Source organism: Pelophylax lessonae (assembly GCF_965119305.1).
Source record: "Pelophylax lessonae genome assembly, chromosome: 6".
Classification (NCBI taxonomy): Eukaryota; Metazoa; Chordata; class Amphibia; order Anura; family Ranidae; genus Pelophylax; species Pelophylax lessonae.
The window spans coordinates 214170647-214189021 of record NC_138773.1 but is presented as its reverse complement, the minus strand read 5'-3'; the positions used below and the strand labels follow the sequence as shown (position 1 = coordinate 214189021).

The 18375-nt window shown below is 41.8% G+C and overlaps 1 protein-coding gene across 2 annotated transcripts in view; it reads left to right on the top strand.

Moving 5' to 3' along the window:
- ITGB2 (integrin subunit beta 2) overlaps positions 1–6609 on the top strand; it is a 156686-nt gene extending 150077 nt beyond the window's left edge. For both annotated transcript variants that reach the window (XM_082262384.1, XM_082262385.1), the window contains exon 16: positions 6138–6609. In XM_082262384.1, coding sequence (XP_082118510.1) covers positions 6138–6206 — 69 coding nt within the window. In that variant the 3' untranslated portion in view covers positions 6207–6609. The remainder of the gene's footprint in view (positions 1–6137) is intronic.
- Positions 6610–18375: the final 11766 nt, after the last annotated feature.

Below are 18375 nucleotides of genomic sequence, written 5' to 3'. Positions count from 1 at the left end.
TTTTTTGCATAGGTACCCCCTTAAAATCAATTTCAGACTCAAAACTAACAATTGGGAAAAAGAGAAGTTCACAATTATATCATCACTATGTCAGCTAATACAAGCGAGTGAAAGACTCCATTTAGATAAAAAAAAAATCAGATTGCACATTACTTATGACTGTATGCCTCTGTTTATCACTTTAATTGCTTAATATGATTTTAAAAAAGTCTTACAAATGCCTGGGCAGCATGGTGGCTAGTGGTTAGCACTTATGCTATGCAGTACTAGGGGTCTCCGTTTCACTCTCAGCCACGCCTATATCTGCATGTGGTTTGCATGTTCTACCAGTGTTTGCATGGGTTTCCTCCAAGTACTCAGATTTCCTCCCACACTCAAAAGACATGCTGTTAGGTTATTTGGCAACTGTCTGTCTAAGCTGGTCCTAGTGTGTGTATTTACTCTTGTAAAATAAGAACCTTAGATTATAAACCTGAGGGCATGGATGCGTAAGTGCAGCATAAATTGTCAGCATTATATAATTACCTGTAATAAAAATAATTTTTTTCTTGGTCCTGGTGACCCACACACTTTGTGATGAGGCTGGTATTAATCCTGGCTTTGAAGGCTTCCACATTTTACCAGTGGATCCACGTTTCCATGTTGGCCTTTGTCAGCCCTCCCTGTATTTCAGTTCAATGAATTATGACAAACTTCACCATCATTCATAGTCTAGAGATTTTGGCAGCCTTTACCATCACACTTTAAATAATACATTTATTCAAGCGCTACCCCTCTAGTAAAAATCAATTGTAGATGTGAACAGTGCTAAAAGTTAATAAACTACAAATACATGATATGTTTACAACAGTGGTAATACCCCCAATTAAAAAAAAAAACTCAGTAACTGATATATATTGTCTACCGTGATAGTATAAGCATATCAAAAATAATGACAATGAGCGAATAACACACACTTGATATATAACACCTCCTAGTGACAACACTCCGTGTAATAAATGCTCAAAATAAAAAATAAAAAAAACGGAACAGGGTCCTTAAAAACAGCACTGTTCTGTGAATCTGGTGTTCTCCATGGGTCACAAACTTGTGCCCCTTCACTATTCAAAATATGTGCTCACCTCATATACAGACCTTAAACAGGTCCATATAAATCTTCCTGAAGAAGATTTACGTCCTGAAGAAGCGTACGTGACATATGCGAAATGTATCGACGTCAGAAGCACGACGGACCCTGCGCCTCACAGTGCATTCCACCGGCGGTCCCAGGAAGCTCCAGCGGAGGCTGGACGCTGGACGCCAGCTCTTGAACTCACAGGCGGCCCACACTTTATGGGACGGAAGCCCCAACCTAAATTCTACTATCCAGGCATCTATATCTGGCATAGACTACCCTATAGCCAACGTCAATACTTTGGCACATGAATGAAAAGGACTCAGGCAACCTGACACGGGACTATGGTGAGAAGCCAAGTGTAATTCAATGACTATTATGTCCTTCACGAATCCCGCTGTATGTGTTCTTGTTTACCACAAAAACCAACATCAGCATATTGATTTGTCTGCCAATAGTGCCTACTTGTAAAGTTCAAGTGGGACGCATGTAATCCAGGTGCCTTTCCAAACTGTGTGTTCGCTTTAGATGTAAACTAGCTGACTGATAACCTGGATGACTTGATTCAGATTGCAGCTACACCCATATTACAGGCTGACTTCAGTCCACTGTGGTCATCAGTGCACCTTGTTTTAAATTCAAGAGCCACCTTATCCACCTACCGGACCTACCCACTGGAGCTTACTCTCAGATTATCCTCCATATATGTGACTCAATGAATTAGGTTTATTAAAGCTAAATCCTGCTTCAAGGGGCAGTACATCGGTGAAACGCACAGAGGTCTGAATGGGGCCCGTCTGAATGTCTCGATTGCTATTGTGTTGTCTGTGTGGTTTTTATCAATTTGTTGTTTGGGAATCATTTGCTTCTATTGTTTTTCAAATTTATTAAATTTATTATTAATTTTCAATAAAGGAAATGTTTTGCAACTTACAGTACACCATGGTCGGTCCTCCTATACAACGACTTTTTTCCCCATGGCTCTTGAGAGGGATTGTCCTGGGTTTTTCTTTTTCTTTTTCAGCTTGACTACCCCAGTTGTGGAGGTACCCCGTTCTATTTAGGATGAAATGGTGAAGTTGTGACGTCTATATTAATTATATGCCAGAAATACTTAATTAATATATAAACAGGTGATATTGATGGTGTAATAAATATCAAAAAAGTGTAAAATAGAGTCCATAAGTGTCCAAATAAAGGTGAAAAGAAGAGACTACCAACAAGGTAGTAAAAAAAACAAAGGTGGTAAGAAAATCATAAAAATTTCTTCACAAACACCGCTGTGCATATATCCCACCACCGGCTAGATTGGTCTCTCACCTCAGCCACAGACCCATAAAGGGTCAAAGATTGCATATATCAGCTGTAGCAGCCTGGGGATTATCCTCTCCTAGCTCTCTCAGACAGTCCAACATAGATCACTCAGGTGGGGATGGATGAACTCCAATCAAACTCAGAAATCGGTGTATATATAAAACCAGAACCTTATGAACAGTAGCGCTCCCTCTCTCAAGATATTCGCCCGTTCATAGCCTGGTGCTTAGAAAGCATGTGCAGATACTGACTGTCGTAGTTGGTCTACAGTTCAGTTACTCTTTAGCGACGTGAAGGTTGTTCTGGACGGTCTCGCTGCAAATAACTGTGTGTCTTGAAAGTTTTCAGGTGTCAAAGATGTGACCAGGTCAAGTGTAGGAGAAGATTCCTGAATGTGGATTAGTATCAGTCTCTTGGCCGCACACCACCCAGATCCATGTATTCCTGCAGGTACTTGATTGGAGTTCATCCATCCCCACCTGAGTGATCTATGTTGGGCTGTCCGAGAGAGCTAGGAGAGGATAATCCCCAGGATCGCATATATCAGCTGTAGCAGCCTGGGGATTATCCTCTCCTAGCTCTCTCGGACAGCCCAACATAGATCACTCAGGTGGGGATGGATGAACTCCAATCAAGTACCTGCAGGAATACATGGATCTGGGTGGTGTGCGGCCAAGAGACTGATACTAATTCACATTCAGGAATCTTCTCCTACACTTGACCTGGTCACATCTTTGACACCTGAAAACTTTCAAGACACACAGTTATTTGCAGCGAGACCGTCCAGAACAACCTTCACATCGCTAAAGAGTAACTGAACTGTAGACCAACTACGACAGTCAGTATCTGCACATGCTTTCTAAGCACCAGGCTATGAACGGGCGAATATCTTGAGAGAGGGAGCGCTACTGTTCATAAGGTTCTGGTTTTATATATACACCGATTTCTGAGTTTGATTGGAGTTCATCCATCCCCACCTGAGTGATCTATGTTGGGCTGTCCGAGAGAGCTAGGAGAGGATAATCCCCAGGCTGCTACAGCTGATATATGCAATCTTTGACCCTTTATGGGTCTGTGGCTGAGGTGAGAGACCAATCTAGCCGGTGGTGGGATACATGCACAGCGGTGTTTGTGAAGAAATTTTTATGATTTTCTTACCACCTTTGTTTTTTTTACTACCTTGTTGGTAGTCTCTTCTTTTCACCTTTATTTGGACACTTATGGACTTTATTTTAGACTCTTTTGATATTTATTACACCATCAATATCACCTGTTTATATATTGATAAAGTATTTCTGGCGCAGCACTTTTATAGGTATTTGCATATTATTTGTGAGGTGTTACACAATTTGTGTTTGCAGCCGGACTATTGCACTGATATTTGTATACTTATTTGCACCAGTATTAATTTGCTGTTTAATTGTTTATACCATCTTTGGGTTTTTTCACTAGTTGGTTGCGCTGATAATTTATTGATTATTATATTAATTATATATCTAGATGTTCCAGACCACTGAGCCAGTCCACATTTTTTACGATTTTCCCATATAAACCTTTCCCTTAGGGGTGTAACTTCAGGGGCTGGCAGCTTTATTCCTATTTCAGAGACACTTGCTTCAATGTGCAGTAATCCTCATGCGGGTGGTGCTCAGAGAATTAAAAAACTAACATAGTGCTGAACTGTATAAAATTGATGCTTTAATTAAAAAAAAAAAAAAAGAATATTCTTAGTTTTTTAAATAAAGCATCAATTTCCCCACCTTCAGAATACACTGATTAGCACCGCCGGCTATAGCCGGTGGCGCTGATCATGTGGAAATTTTCCAACAGGCAGGTTGTACAGAAGTCTTTTGGAAGATCGACTTCTGTACAACCAGCCTGCCCTTACATGGATCAAAATTCATCCAGTCCTTGATAAAAGGGATTCATTTTATTCCATGTATGGCCAGCTTTAATTTGCAGTGTGGGGGTTGGGTTCCGTTTGCACTGCATGGCGTTACTGGCTTCATCCGGTACTCCAGCTTCCTCTTAGAACATAAAAACATTTTTTTAACCACTTCAATTTTGACATTGCTCACATTCATATTAAAATCAGCATTTTTATTTTTTTGCACGAAAAGTACTTAGAACCACCAAACATTTTATCATTTCTAAAACCAGTAAAATTATTGTAGTTTTTTCTTTTTTTGCATGATATTTGCACAGCCATTTATCAAATGCAAATTATCACACACAAACACAATATAATACCCAATTTTTGGGTAAAATATAAAATATGATGTTGCACCCAGTGAATAGATATTAAACATGTCAAAATGTAAAATTTTGCACGCCTGTGAAGTTAATTTGTTTTTATTTGACTTTATTGCTATCACAAAAGATAAACAACATGGCACATGTAGATAAATAACAATACCACAGCACAAGAAATAGTGCAACACCCCCGAATTAATAAGTGCTATCACATTTAGTTGTTGAATATACTTGGCAGATGTGACAGGTCTTTGTCATGGAGAGATCTGAGGTCCCCTTAACGCTCCTCTGCCCTTTAAAGCAGCTGTTCAAACTGTCATTGATTTGTTTGGCTGCTTCACTGGTCTATACTGGCCAGTAAACAAAGAACCAAAAGTGATTCCAGCTTCTGTTTTTATTCGCCACAGAGGAAGAGGAGGAACGGATGTTCCTTCCCGTCCTTTGTCTGCAGCTAACCTAACCGTGGGCAGACGGGAGGTGGGGGCAGAGGTAGCCCCTTTCCACATACTATTAAATAGTGATCAGGTGGCTGTAGAGCTACTTCAGTCACTTTTACATGAAAGCCAGTTACCTGCTGGAAATGTTGCAACCATGAGCCTGGTAGAACCGCTTCTATCCGAGACTGTATATATCTGGCCTAAGGGCTGGAAGTGGTTAATTGAACTGCGTTTTTAGCTAAATCTTTTTTTTTTTCATGTAGCATAGGGTAAGATAAGAATATCCATAAGTATTTTATGCTATTTGTGTCCTTTTAGAGGTTTTCCTTCACTTACTCTCCTTAAGACACATATGGAAGTAGGAGCAGATATCCTTAGACAATTGTCACCAGAACAGGTTTTCCTATCAGAAAATTTCCCCCTACTATCTGTTGTGGTGACAACTGTAAAATTTTGGATTTCCCATGTCTCTCGGTCTCTATAAAAAGAAAATGATTTGGATACAAATACACTTTACCTGGTTTCTGCCCAAACTGCAATTGATTCATGCATCTGGACCTATAAGGTTATTAGGGTTTAGTAGAAGAAAAATGTGAATGGTTCTATATATTCTTCAAAGCGCATGTAATATATTTGTGGTATAGAAAAAAGGAATTCAGTACAGGAAGATGTCTATGATTTCACTAACTGGGTAAAAATAAAAATGAAAACTGTTTAAATTGTGTTTCAGGTTTTTGAAACAAGTATTTATCCACTATTTTGCTGTTGTTGTGATTATTAAAATGCTAAAGCAGATTAGTAATTGCTTATTTATTGCTAACATAGAAAAAATTAAAGGTGAGCCTTAATAATTAGAAATTAGGGAACAGAAAAGATAAAGAAAGCCTCAGAACAAGTTGAAAACTATAGCCTGGTCATGAATGAATGCCTCAGATTAAATAAAAGCTAGTTTTTCATTTTGGAAAATCTTATGTAAAAGTGGAGCCCTACCTAAACCATGTGTTTGTATTGTTTTGTAGCAAATCAACCCGATATTTACCGATGCAACTACTACTGTGCAGAATCCACAGTTTGATGGTGAAGAATGAATTGAGAGCAAAAAGCAAGCACAGGAAAGAAAATTAACCACCACTTTCTTCTTTGACTTTCATGATTTGGATTTATAACATCGAAGAATGTTAAAATATGTTACACTCAACCTTACTTTGGAGGACATGAAAATTCCAAAAGGAAATATTTTATCATCCGAAAAACAAGGACAAGTATCGCTGCAGTCTGTTACTCAAGTGCAATATAAATACCTTCTTACTTCTCTGAAAATCATTATTCTGCACAGTTCTAGAGGATTATAGACCTGTGTATGTTTTTGTCTGCACCAGAGGCAAGCTTTATTGTTAGTAATTTCCCCTAAAGTGTTAGAACAGAAAAAAGCACAAGAATGATGCAGTCAGGTGTAAAGACTCTGGTTATGTCAGATGTACCATAATGTTTAATGCTGAGTTTGCATAACCATCAAGACATCTAAAAGCAAGATTTGAATCAAATCATCTAGGTCAGAAATATTTGCACTTGTTTAAAACACTTAAAGTGATACTAAACACACACTGTTTAATTTGCATTGTCCATTCTATTTCTTTATATGGATGATGGCAATGTAATTACTTTATAATAAAATTGAACCCGCGCTTTTAAAAAGCAGCGAACTCGAAACACCTGGAATGTAAAAGCAATATGTACAACAAGAGTCGCGCTAGATATTTTATAGTGTATTCTCTCATGTGTAGACTTCTCTAGTCCCTAAAACATAAGAATGGACACAAGGAACATCAACAATGATAACGAGAGATGCAAAGTCCTCTGTACAGGTCACATGACTGCAGAGAGGAAGGAGAACCAGTCTTCATTCCAGATTGTGTGCTCTAGGATCCAGCCCATTCCAGCTGATTTGGAACCTATCCCTGGAGGTCTCTTCCCCTTTGGGCGAGTACGTTTGAAGTCTACTGGAGCTGTCTTGCAGGATATAGGTGGTAGTAGTCCTAAACTACTCACTGCTTAATTCCTTCCATCCTCTGGTAAGAGGCTTCATGTGGTGGAGGGTTTCACGGAGTGTTTTGTGTCATCCTAACACACACCAGGGTGTATATCTTCAAAGAGCATCACTTTTATGAACTAACATTGTTCGCTTGAACATATAGAGGACTTTGCATCTCTCGTTATCATTGTTGATGTTCCTTGTGTCCATTCTTATGTTTTAGGGACTAGAGAAGTCTACACATGGGAGAATACACTATAAAATATCTAGTGCGACTCTTGTTGTACATAATGTAATTACTTTAATTTAAAAAAACCCATCAAAGTACCTTTTTCCAAATTGATATATAGCTGTCACATGACCCAGATCTTTCCCAGCCTGTCTGCAGGGAAACATGAGCAGGAGGAGATTCTAGTCCTCTGCTGCTGGTCACGTGTTCAAAAAAAAAACAAAAAAAAAAAGCCTTTGGAATACAGGGTAAAAATAAATTATTAATATCAATAAACAGTTTGTAATTGTCATATAAATATATATTTTAAATCAAATCTTTATTATTTTTGTCAATAACATGGTGTGGGTGGATTTCTGTCATATGCTGTGTCACGCCCCTTCAGCCTGTGTCTTAGAATAAGAGGGAGATGAAGCTTCCATCAATCTATGTAATATCCTTCCCCCATTGTGTTTAGCTGGTTAGTGGGCATGGAGGAGGAGGGAGGGAGTAGGCCATCATTTACCACTATGTATACACCCACATGTGTGACTGTATATTCACATGGCCTGCTCAGGTGTGATAGGGAGGAAATGATCAGCATAGAAACTCACTGAAAACTGAGCATTTTTCAGTGTTGTCACCACAGCTGCAAAAACCCTAGCTGAATTGGCGACATGACACAAAAGGTGGAGATAGAGAACAGCAGGATCAACCAGGTTTTTGGCAGATTACAGAAAACGAATCCCATAGTGACTGAGTGAGCATGAAGAGTATGCAATATTCCATTTATTGATAGATTTTTATGATGCGGGTTTATTGACACTTTAATCTTAAGAAATTGAGATTGTATTTAGCAAATGCTTTGAAACGGCACAGTATTATTTAATATTATACATTTTAAAAGTATTTACTATACGATAATTTCAGAAACATTCAGGTAATACTTAATAGTTGTAAGAGTTGGTAGCTATGCTTTTTAATATGGAAATAGTAGAAATACACTCTAAATCCTAGTCTTAGAGATCCTCAATGCCTCTGAATTAGTTTCACTTTTTAAACATCTGATTACTTTTTACCTGTCTTGCTGAGAATAAAGGTCTAGTTCACAAGGGCTTCAGCTTGTAAAAATGGTTGAGAAGCACTGTGAGCAAGCACGTATAAAGCTTTTAGCAAGCTTTAGGTCCCTTCAACATGGGCGATCCAATCAGGTTCGTCTGTCAGTTTTTCGGGCAGGCCAGATTGAACTCTCCAGTCTTTTCTATGGAATGGCGGATGTCAGCCAACCTGCCACAATCTGATCTGCTCCTGTCCGCCAAACACAAATGGATGGGGGACCTATTCCCCATCCGTCTGGTGAATCAGATCAATTTCATTGGATGGAAACGAAGAGGCGGTCTGTTTCCAATGGATTGCCCCATACATGAGATCGGGCTGTGTCCGTGTGTGCTCTGCTTGGCGGAGCTGACACGGACCTGCCATCCGTCTGCTCAGCGGGAATCAGCAGAGAGATCCCCGCTGAGTATGCGATTCCTGCTTCATGGAGGCGCCCATGTGAAAGGGGCCTTAAGCAGCTTTCTTGAAACTCTTGCAGCCCATCTGATTAAATATTTACCTTCCTCTCCATTCCAACACCACTGAGTTCTAGCCTGATCCAGATTTTAAAGAATAGTGCCTGTCACTTTAAACAAGCTATAAGCAGTATGCTTTCCAAAAGCCTGTTGAAACCTGATTACAGCCTAATTCAGCTTAGCCATACCTCTGTGTCCTTCAGTGCCAGGCTGGAACTGAATGGTGCTTCAAGGGTTTCTAGAAAGCTGGGATCTTTCTAAATGCAGATTTAAATATTGCTCTTTTGACTAGGATTTACAAGATAAAACCTGTGTGGACTAAGCTCCAGGAGAGCCTGGCTTTGCTTCACACTTGTGAAGAAATCAGAGTTTAATGATAAATCCGTGTGTTGGTGCTAAAGAGAAGCTGTCCTTAGCAAAAACGCAGCAGCCTGTTGCAGTGTCCTTTGTGTATGCTTACCCCTATCTGTGAAACTGCTTCCCCAAACCATGTCTTGAAAATCTCGATCACTGTCTAATTCTATGCTCCTGGTCACTGCCTTGTTGGTTGTGGTAGCAGCGGACCCATCATAGCAGAGCTATCACTCTTTTGATGCTCTGCACTAATACTGTACATGTAGAATGAGGTGCTGAGTGCACACTTACAAGAGCTCTCTCAGCAGTGTAATTCAACCACTGTTGTTACTGGATGTGTGCAGGCTTGCTCCCAACCACAGCTTATGCATTGCAATTTGAGATTACACACTTCCTATGCAGATCCCAGCAACAATCGCTTCAGGCCTACAGCCCTCCTGAAACTTTTGGAGTTGGTGTTCTGCTAAAAACTCCAACTTGCCAGGATCTCCAACAAAGTTTTTTCCGGTGACTGTATACCAGAAATAATTGGAGATTTCGACCACTTGGTGTTTTCACACAACACCGGCAGCCATTACAGTCCAGTAGATGCCATAATTAGTGAAGATTGTTAGTCTGCCTGCTAGTTGTCGCCGCATTGGAGGCGGCCATGTTTTTGGTTACTAGCAGGCAGACTAAAAATCTGCACTAATTATACCATCTACCGGAGTGTATGGGCTGCCGGTGTTGTGTGAAAACACAAAGTGGTCGAAATCTTCAATTATTCCTGGTGTACACTTATTGGAAATAACGTCGTTGGAGATCTTGGAAAGTTGGAGTTTTCGGCAGAACAGTGGCAATAAACAGCAAACCTGCTTAATCAGACTACTGGAGTGCAAACTGAATGCATGAATAGAGCTGCAGTAAGTGCTCATTGCTTAAATTTACATATTGTGGTGTTCCTGCTATGTGCATACTGGTAACGGGTCACTTTACCCCAGTAGCATATTCTTGCCTTCCTTTTCCTCCCCTTTACTTGCATTCATCTGCTACTTGTAAAAAAAAAAAGACAGCTAAGTAAGATCAGATCTTAGCACAAAAAATACAATAATAGCACCAAGCAAAAGATGAGGAGTCCAAAATGCTTAGATTTTAAAGTTAAAACTTGCCCATACGTAATATACATTTTAAAGTTCTTTGGAAACAAGTTTCAGGGGCCACAAGTTCCCCCCCCTTCATCAGGGTTTAATGATTTAAAAGCTTATATGTACTCAAAGTAAACTCTGTAGTAAACAGAATCTGTATTCAAATGTTTGCTGATTGTTTAAAACAGCCTGAAGTTTTGTCAGTGTTAAGGCTGTTTGCTGAAGGTCCCTAAAATTAGGGTGACCAGACATCCCTGGTTTCCGGGGACAGTCCCTGGACTGAGGACACTGTCCTAGTTTTTGTCCCTGGATTCAGGACCGGATTACCGTAGACAGCCAGGAGGCTCGGATGCTGACGCCCCCTGCTGGACGATCTCATTGCCGCTCCAGCTGCTGTTCAGTGGAGGAGAGGCAGAGCCAAAAATTTACTGTGTGGAAGGCTGAGACCGGGAAGTGAGACTATGGGAGGGGGGGTCTGTTTGTACACAGGTGAGGGCAGTGAGGGAGTCGAAGCTGATGCAGCTGCATGGAGAGATGTAATGTTTAGCTGTTGTGGGGGAAGGGATAAGAGGTGGCTGCAGAGATAATCCGTGAGAGAAGGGTGTAGAGGTGAGCTATGGATGTGGGGGCAGAGGTGTCCTCTGTGCATAGCAAACCTCTGAACCCTGTACTTTATGCCTAACACCTTCCTGTATATTAAGTAGTCCTGTGCCCAGCGTTCTGTGTATTATGCAGTTCTGTGCCCAGCACTTTGTGTATTATGCAGTCCTGTACCCAGAGCTCTGTGTAATATGTAGTCCTGTGTCCAGCGCTCTGTGTATTATGCAGTCCTGTGCCCAGCACTTTGTGTATTATGCAGTCCTGTACCCAGAGCTCTGTGTAGTATGTAGTCCTGTGTCCAGCGCTCTGTGTATTATGCAGTTCTGTGCTCAGCACTTTGTGTATTATGCAGTCCTGTACCCAGAGCTCTGTGTATTATGCAGTCCTGTGCCATTTGCCAAAAGAAATATGTATATATATATCCCCGGATTTCATTTTAAAAATCTGGTCACCTTACTAAAATGCATTGCCTGTTTTTTGTGTCACTAAAGAACTACAGTATTAAAGCATTTTGGACTCTAACCTTTGCTGTATAGGGTAATTACTAGCAGAAGTTAAACTTTAACTCCAGCAACCAATAAAATAACACAAATAAATGTAGTTATGTATTTATTAACAAAAATGGGAATTGTAATTCTTAAAAACAATCATTGTAAGCACCTAAGCTTGGATGGTATCTGCTGCTTGTAATTCACTATACAGTCAGTTCACAGACTGGAAGAGGAAAGCGCAGCACTAGAAGCCAATCAGCTGTGCCTAGTGCATATGCATTGTCAATGTGACAAAGCCAGGAGCCATGAGTAAAAATGTAAACAAACTCCTGCTGGTATAGCAGCTAGGAATCTGTTTCTATGCCAGCGCTGCTGCTGTAATAGTTAAGATCAGCAGCATTGAAAGGGTTAAACCTATAAGCAAGAGGGTGTCTGCAAATATCTACCATGTGCCAAACATGTAAAACCACGATTATCTTTTTTTTTGTCTATAGCTACATTAAAGGTTAAAGAGTTTTGACAGTAGAAAAGTTTTCATTAGTACGTGCACCGATATCCAATCTTTGTATGTTTTTTTATTTTATTATCAATTTTAAAATATCTGTTTTAAACTTGTTCTTTTTTACATGTTATCTTAATAAATTGAAGATTCTATTGTGCTCCTTACAATATTTCTAGTAAATTATTTTGTTCTGTGTATTCTAAACCTATCCCCGAGTCTAACCAACCAACCAACCAACCAACAGTGCACATTTTGTGAATTCACAAATGCATTATAAGGTGGGTCCCAACAGTTTTAAAGCAGATTGCCTTACCTCGGTCCACCTAGGCTACTCTTAGGGTATGAGTCCTGGTCATTTCTAGATGTCCTAAACCTAACTACTGGATTTTCTTAGGGGAAACCCTTCACTATCCCCATTTAGGTGCATTCCTGACCCCCAAAAAAAAACAAATTTAAGAGCCTACAAACCCCTTACTATTCTGGAGTGTTTGGTGACCTCAGTGAGTAGTAAGATCACAACTGATCTCTCGTGTTTACCGGTTTATGTAGCTGAGATGAGGACCAAAGAACATGTTCTCAGCTTCTCATAACAGTAGGCAATCGCTCTGTCACAAATGGCCAGTTTATGAAAATGAGATCCGAAATATCTTGTCCCAAATTCTTCAACTCAGAGATGGAGAATCTGGGAGAGAAGCTGGATTCTTCCTACAGTGCCTTGCGAAAGTATTCGGCCCCTTGAACTTTGCGACCTTTTGTCACATTTCAGGCTTCAAATATAAAGATATAAAACTGTATTTTTTTGTGAAGAATCAACAAGTGGGACACAATCATGAAGTGGAACGAAATTTATTGGATATTTCAAACTTTTTTAACAAATAAAAAAACTGAAAAATTGGGCATGGAAAATTATTCAGCCCCCTTAAGTTAATACTTTGTAGCGCCACCTTTTGCTGCGATTACAGCTGTAAGTCACTTGGGGTATTTCTCTATCAGTTTTGCACATCGAGAGACTGAAATTTTTGCCCATTCCTCCTTTCAAAACAGCTCAAGCTCAGTGAGGTTGGATGGAGAGCGTTTGTGAACAGCAGTTTTCAGTTCTTTCCACAGATTCTCGATTGGATTCAGGTCTGAACTTTGACTTGGCCATTCTAACACCTGGATATGTTTATTTGTGAACCATTCCATTGTAGATTTTGCTTTATGTTTTGGATCATTGTCTTGTTGGAAGACAAATCTCCGTCCCAGTCTCAGGTCTTTTGCAGACTCCATCAGGTTTTCTTCCAGAATGGTCCTGTATTTGGCTCCATCCATCTTCCCATCAATTTTAACCATCTTCCCTGTCCCTGCTGAAGAAAAGCAGGCCCAAACCAGGATGCTGCCACCACCATGTTTGACAGTGGGGATGGTGTGTTCAGGGTGATGAGCTGTGTTGCTTTTACGCCAAACATAACATTTTGCATTGTTGCCAAAAAGTTTGATTTTGGTTTCATCTGACCAGAGCACCTTCTTCCACATGTTTGGTGTGTCTCCCAGGTGGCTTGTGGCAAACTTTAAATGACACTTTTTATGGATATCTTCCATAAAGGCCAGATTTGTGCAGTATACGACTGATTGTTGTCCTATGGACAGGATCTCCCACCTCAGCTGTAGATCTCTGCAGTTCATCCAGAGTGATCATGGGCCTCTTGGCTGCATCTCTGATCAGTCTTCTCCTTGTATGAGCTGAAGGTTTAGAGGGACGGCCAAGTCTTCGTAGATTTGCAGTGGTCTGATACTCCTTCCATTTCAATATTATCGCTTGCACAGTGCTCCTTGGGATGTTTAAAGCTTGGGAAATCCGGCTTTAAAATTCTCCACAACAGTATCTCGGACCTGCCTGGTGTGTTCCTTGTTCTTCATGATGCTCTCTGCACTTTAAACTGACCTCTGAGACTATCACAGTGCAGGTGCATTTATACGGAGACTTGATTACACACAGGTGGATTCTATTTATCATCATTAGTCATTTAGGTCAACATTGGATCATTGAGAGATCCTCACTGAACTTCTGGAGAGAGTTTGCTGCACTGAAAGTAAAGGGGCTAAATAATTTTGCACGCCCAGTTTTTCAGTTTTTTATTTGTTAACAAAGTTTGAAATATCCAATAAATTTCGTTCCACTTCTTGATTGTGTCCCACTTGTTGTTGATTCTTCACAAAAAATTACAGTTTTATATCTTTATGTTTGAAGCCTGAAATGTGGCAAAAGGTCGCAAAGTTCAAGGGGGCCTAATACTTTCGCAAGGCACTGTATATATCAGCACCAGTGGGTTAAACATTATTATAAATAATATATACACTGTCTATGTATAAATATACAAATATGCATAATTATCTCACATTTTAGTAAATATTTTATTATATCTTTTCATGTGACAACACTGAAGAAATTACACTTTGTAATGAGTGTACAGCTTGTATAACAATGTAAATTTGCTGTCCCCTCAAAAAAACTCAACACACAGTCATTAATGTCTACACCACTGGCAATAAAAGTGAGTACACCCCTAAGTGAACATGTCCAATTTGGGCCTAGTTAGCCACCCCCCCCCCCCCGGTGTGATTTGACTAGTTAGTGTTAAAAGGTCAAAGGTACGAATGGGGAGCAGGTATGTTAAATTTAGTGTTATCGCTCTTACTCTCTGATACTGGTCACTGGAACTTCAATATGGCACCTCATAGCAAAGAACTCTCCGAGGATCTGAAAAAAAGAATTGTTGCTCTACATAAAGACGGCCTAGGCTATAAGAAGATTGCCAAGACCCTGATACTGAGCTGCAGCACAGTGGCCAAGACCATACAGCGGTTTAACAGGACAGGTTCCACTCAGAACAGGCCTCGCCATGGTCGACCAAAGAAGCTGACTGCACGTGCTCAGCGTCATATCCAGAGGTTGCCCTTGGGAACTAGACATATGAGTGCTACCAGCATTGCTAAAGAGGTTTAAGGGGTGGGGGGTCAGCCTGTCAGTGCTCAGACTATACACTACACACTGCATCAAATTTATCTGCATGGCTGTCATCCCAGAAGGAAGGCTCTTCTAAAGATGATGCACAAAAAAGCCCACAAACAGTTTGTTGAAGACAAGCAGACTAAGGACATGGAATACTGGAACCATGTCCTGTGGTCTATTGAGACCAAGATAATCTTATTTGGTTCAGATGGTGTCACACACGTATGGCGGCAATCAGGTGAGGAGTACAAAGACAACTGTGTCTTGCCTTCAGTCAAGCATTATGATGGGAGTGTCATGGTCTGGGGCTGCAAGAGTGCTACTAGAGAGCTACAGTTTATTGGGGAAACCATGAATGCCAACATGTACTGTGACATACTGAAGCAGGATACAAGAGAAATGGCCGCACACCAAACGATGGCTCATGATGAAAGGCCTTATTTAACAAGGATGCACGGTACAGCAATATGGATGGTAGACATGTTTCACATGACTCACAGAATGCTTGGTAGTGAACAAGCATGCTGTGAGTCGTGTGAAACATGTCTACCATCCATTTTGCTGTACCGTGCATCCTGGCTAAATATAGCCTTTCATCGTGAACCATCGTTTGGTGTGCGGCCATTTTTCTTGTATCCTGTTTGCGGTGGCGATCCAAGGTCCTGCACCCATAGCTGGCTGTGAAGCTCCAACTGCCTGAGCGGTGTGCATCTCTTTCCCTGTGTCACATACTGAAGCAGAGCATGATCCCCTCCCTTTGGAGACTGGGCTGCAGGGCAGTATTCCAAAATGATAACAACCCCAAACACACCTCCAAGATGACTGCTGCCTTGCTAAAGAAGCTGAGGGTAAAGGTGATGGACTGGCCAAGCATGTCTCCAGACCTAAAACCTATTAAGCATCTGTGGGGCATCCTCAAATGGAAGGTGGAGGAGCTCAAGGTCTCTAACATCCACCAGCTTCATGATGTTGTCATGACGGAATGGAAGAGGACTCCAGTGGCAAGCTGTGAAGCTCTCTTTAACTCCATGCCCAATAGGGTTAAGGCAGTGCTGGAAAATAATGGTGGCTACACAAAACATTGACACTCTGGTCCCAATTTGGATATGTTCACTTAGGGGTGTACTTACTTTTGTTGCCAGCAGTTTAGACGTGGCTGTGTGTTGAGTTATTTTGAGGGGACCGCAAATTTACACTGGTATACAAGCTGTACACTCACTACTTTACATTATAGCAAAATGTCATTTCTTCAGTATTGTCACATGAAAAGATATAATAAAATATTTACAAAAATGTGAGGGGTGTACTCACTTTTGTAAGATAGTGTGTGTGTGTATATATATATATATATATATATACACACACACACAGTATATATATCAGGGGAGGACTGGCCCAGGGGCAGAGGGCTGCTCTGATGCCCTGTAAAAAGGCTGCACTGCTTCTGCCACAGACATGCCTAAAGGATTACTGGTGAAGAGAAGTAAAAAGTCCCCACCGTTGACCTACTGAGTGTTGGATGAAGACAAGGAATTAGCGCAGCCCCCCCCAGCATGGATGGTGTAAACTGGGTCCTAGCAGAGGTCGGTTCAATGCCCCACTGGAGACTCTCCTCCCCCAGCCAGCCCTGACTGAGCTGTCCCAGCTCCCCCCATTTGCCCCCTACTGGCCAGGTGGGGAACCGGCATTCAATCAGTAGAGAGTGCCCGGAATTGGGGTCGGGAGGAGGCCAGGAAGAGGGAAAGTGGGACGGGGGCCGAGTCGCTGCACCATGGGCCTCTGGTTTGTACTTGCCCCCCTGGGCCAAAAGTTTTCAGTCAGCCCCTGGTATATCTACAGTACAGTATGTATATATATATATATATATATACATATATATATATTTAGAGATATAATTGAGAGAAGGGAAGTCTCTTTGTATTCTATCATATATATAGTTATCTACTAGGGATGTAACGATATTGCCGCTATCGCGGTATCGCGGTGGTTCACATGGCCCGATATCGTCGTGGTGGGTGCACGGTCTGGCCGCCGTCTCTGTGTCTCGTCGGCTCCTGTCTGTCACTCACCTCTATGCTGCAGTGCTTACTGGCCGAGCCGAGGCGAGCGTCTGCCAGTTGGTTTGGAGCAGTGTGGGTGGGCGGGCTTGTGGGGCGGAGGCGGAGCCAGCGCAGGAGAGCGGCGGACTCGGCGGAGCAGAGCCATGCTTCCAGGCAGGCACCACGGCAAACCAGTGACACCGGACCGCCGGTGAGTAATGTGTAAACAGGGCCGCCATCAGGGGGGTACAGGCAGTGTGTAAGGGGCCTGAGCTTCCCCCCCCCCGTGCTCGCATGGTGCCTGGGGGGTTGCTGTTTTGGTGTTGTGTTGGCAGGGTTTGTGGGAGAGACTGAGAGAGAGCCGCCGTGATAGTGATACATGTCACCAGCTTTCCCCCGTGTGGCACCTGCAAGTGAGATGAAAGCATCTTTCACCAGTCCAGCTCGCCTACAAGTTACAACACTGCTCCCCACAAGTAAAACATGGACACTTGCTCCGCTCCATTTAGTTCCCTGCTGAGGCAGAGCCTGCTTTTCAAAGATAGTTAAGTATTATCTGATTGGGCAGCACTCGGGCATGGGGGTGTAGTCAGTTTCTCAATGGGGGAAGTGGCTCCAGCCTTGCAGGTGCATGAAGTAGAATCGAGATAGCAGTGTGGAGGAAAGTCACTGACAGAGTTATGGGTGTGCAGCAAGGTGCTGCTGCTGTGCTGCCTGTACTTTTGATTGGACTCCTCTAATGGGACACGGACACCAGACAAGCTGCCATAATGGAGTTGCATTGTGAAAATGGCTGGGGTTGATTCTGGGTGGAGAAAAGATCCCCACCCAGAATTATCCCCAGCCATTTTCACAATGAAACTCCATCATCCTCATCCAGGCCAGATTCTTCCTTCCCTTTGCACAATGTATTCCAATTCCTGCCCAGAATCTATCCCTCTCCAGGAATTTTTGGACAGGGATGAGGATACAATGTGGAAAGGGATGGATGAATCTGGCCTGGGTGGGGATGAAGATGATGGAGTAGCATTGTGAAAATGGATGAGGATGATTCTGAGTTGGGATGAGAGTTACATAGTGAAGAGGCTCTCCACAATGTAACTCTCATCTCCACTCAGAATCATCCTCATCCATTTTCACAATGCTACTCCATCATCTTCATCCCCACCCACAATATTGCAATAAATATCGTACCGTGAGGTCAATATCGAAATCGTATCGTACCGTGAGATTTTGATATCGTTACATCCCTATTATCTACACAACTGAATTGTAATCTCACAAGATCACAGGCAGCCCACCCCCTTACATGGATCTCCTCTGTTCTCTCTCTGAGAACAGAAG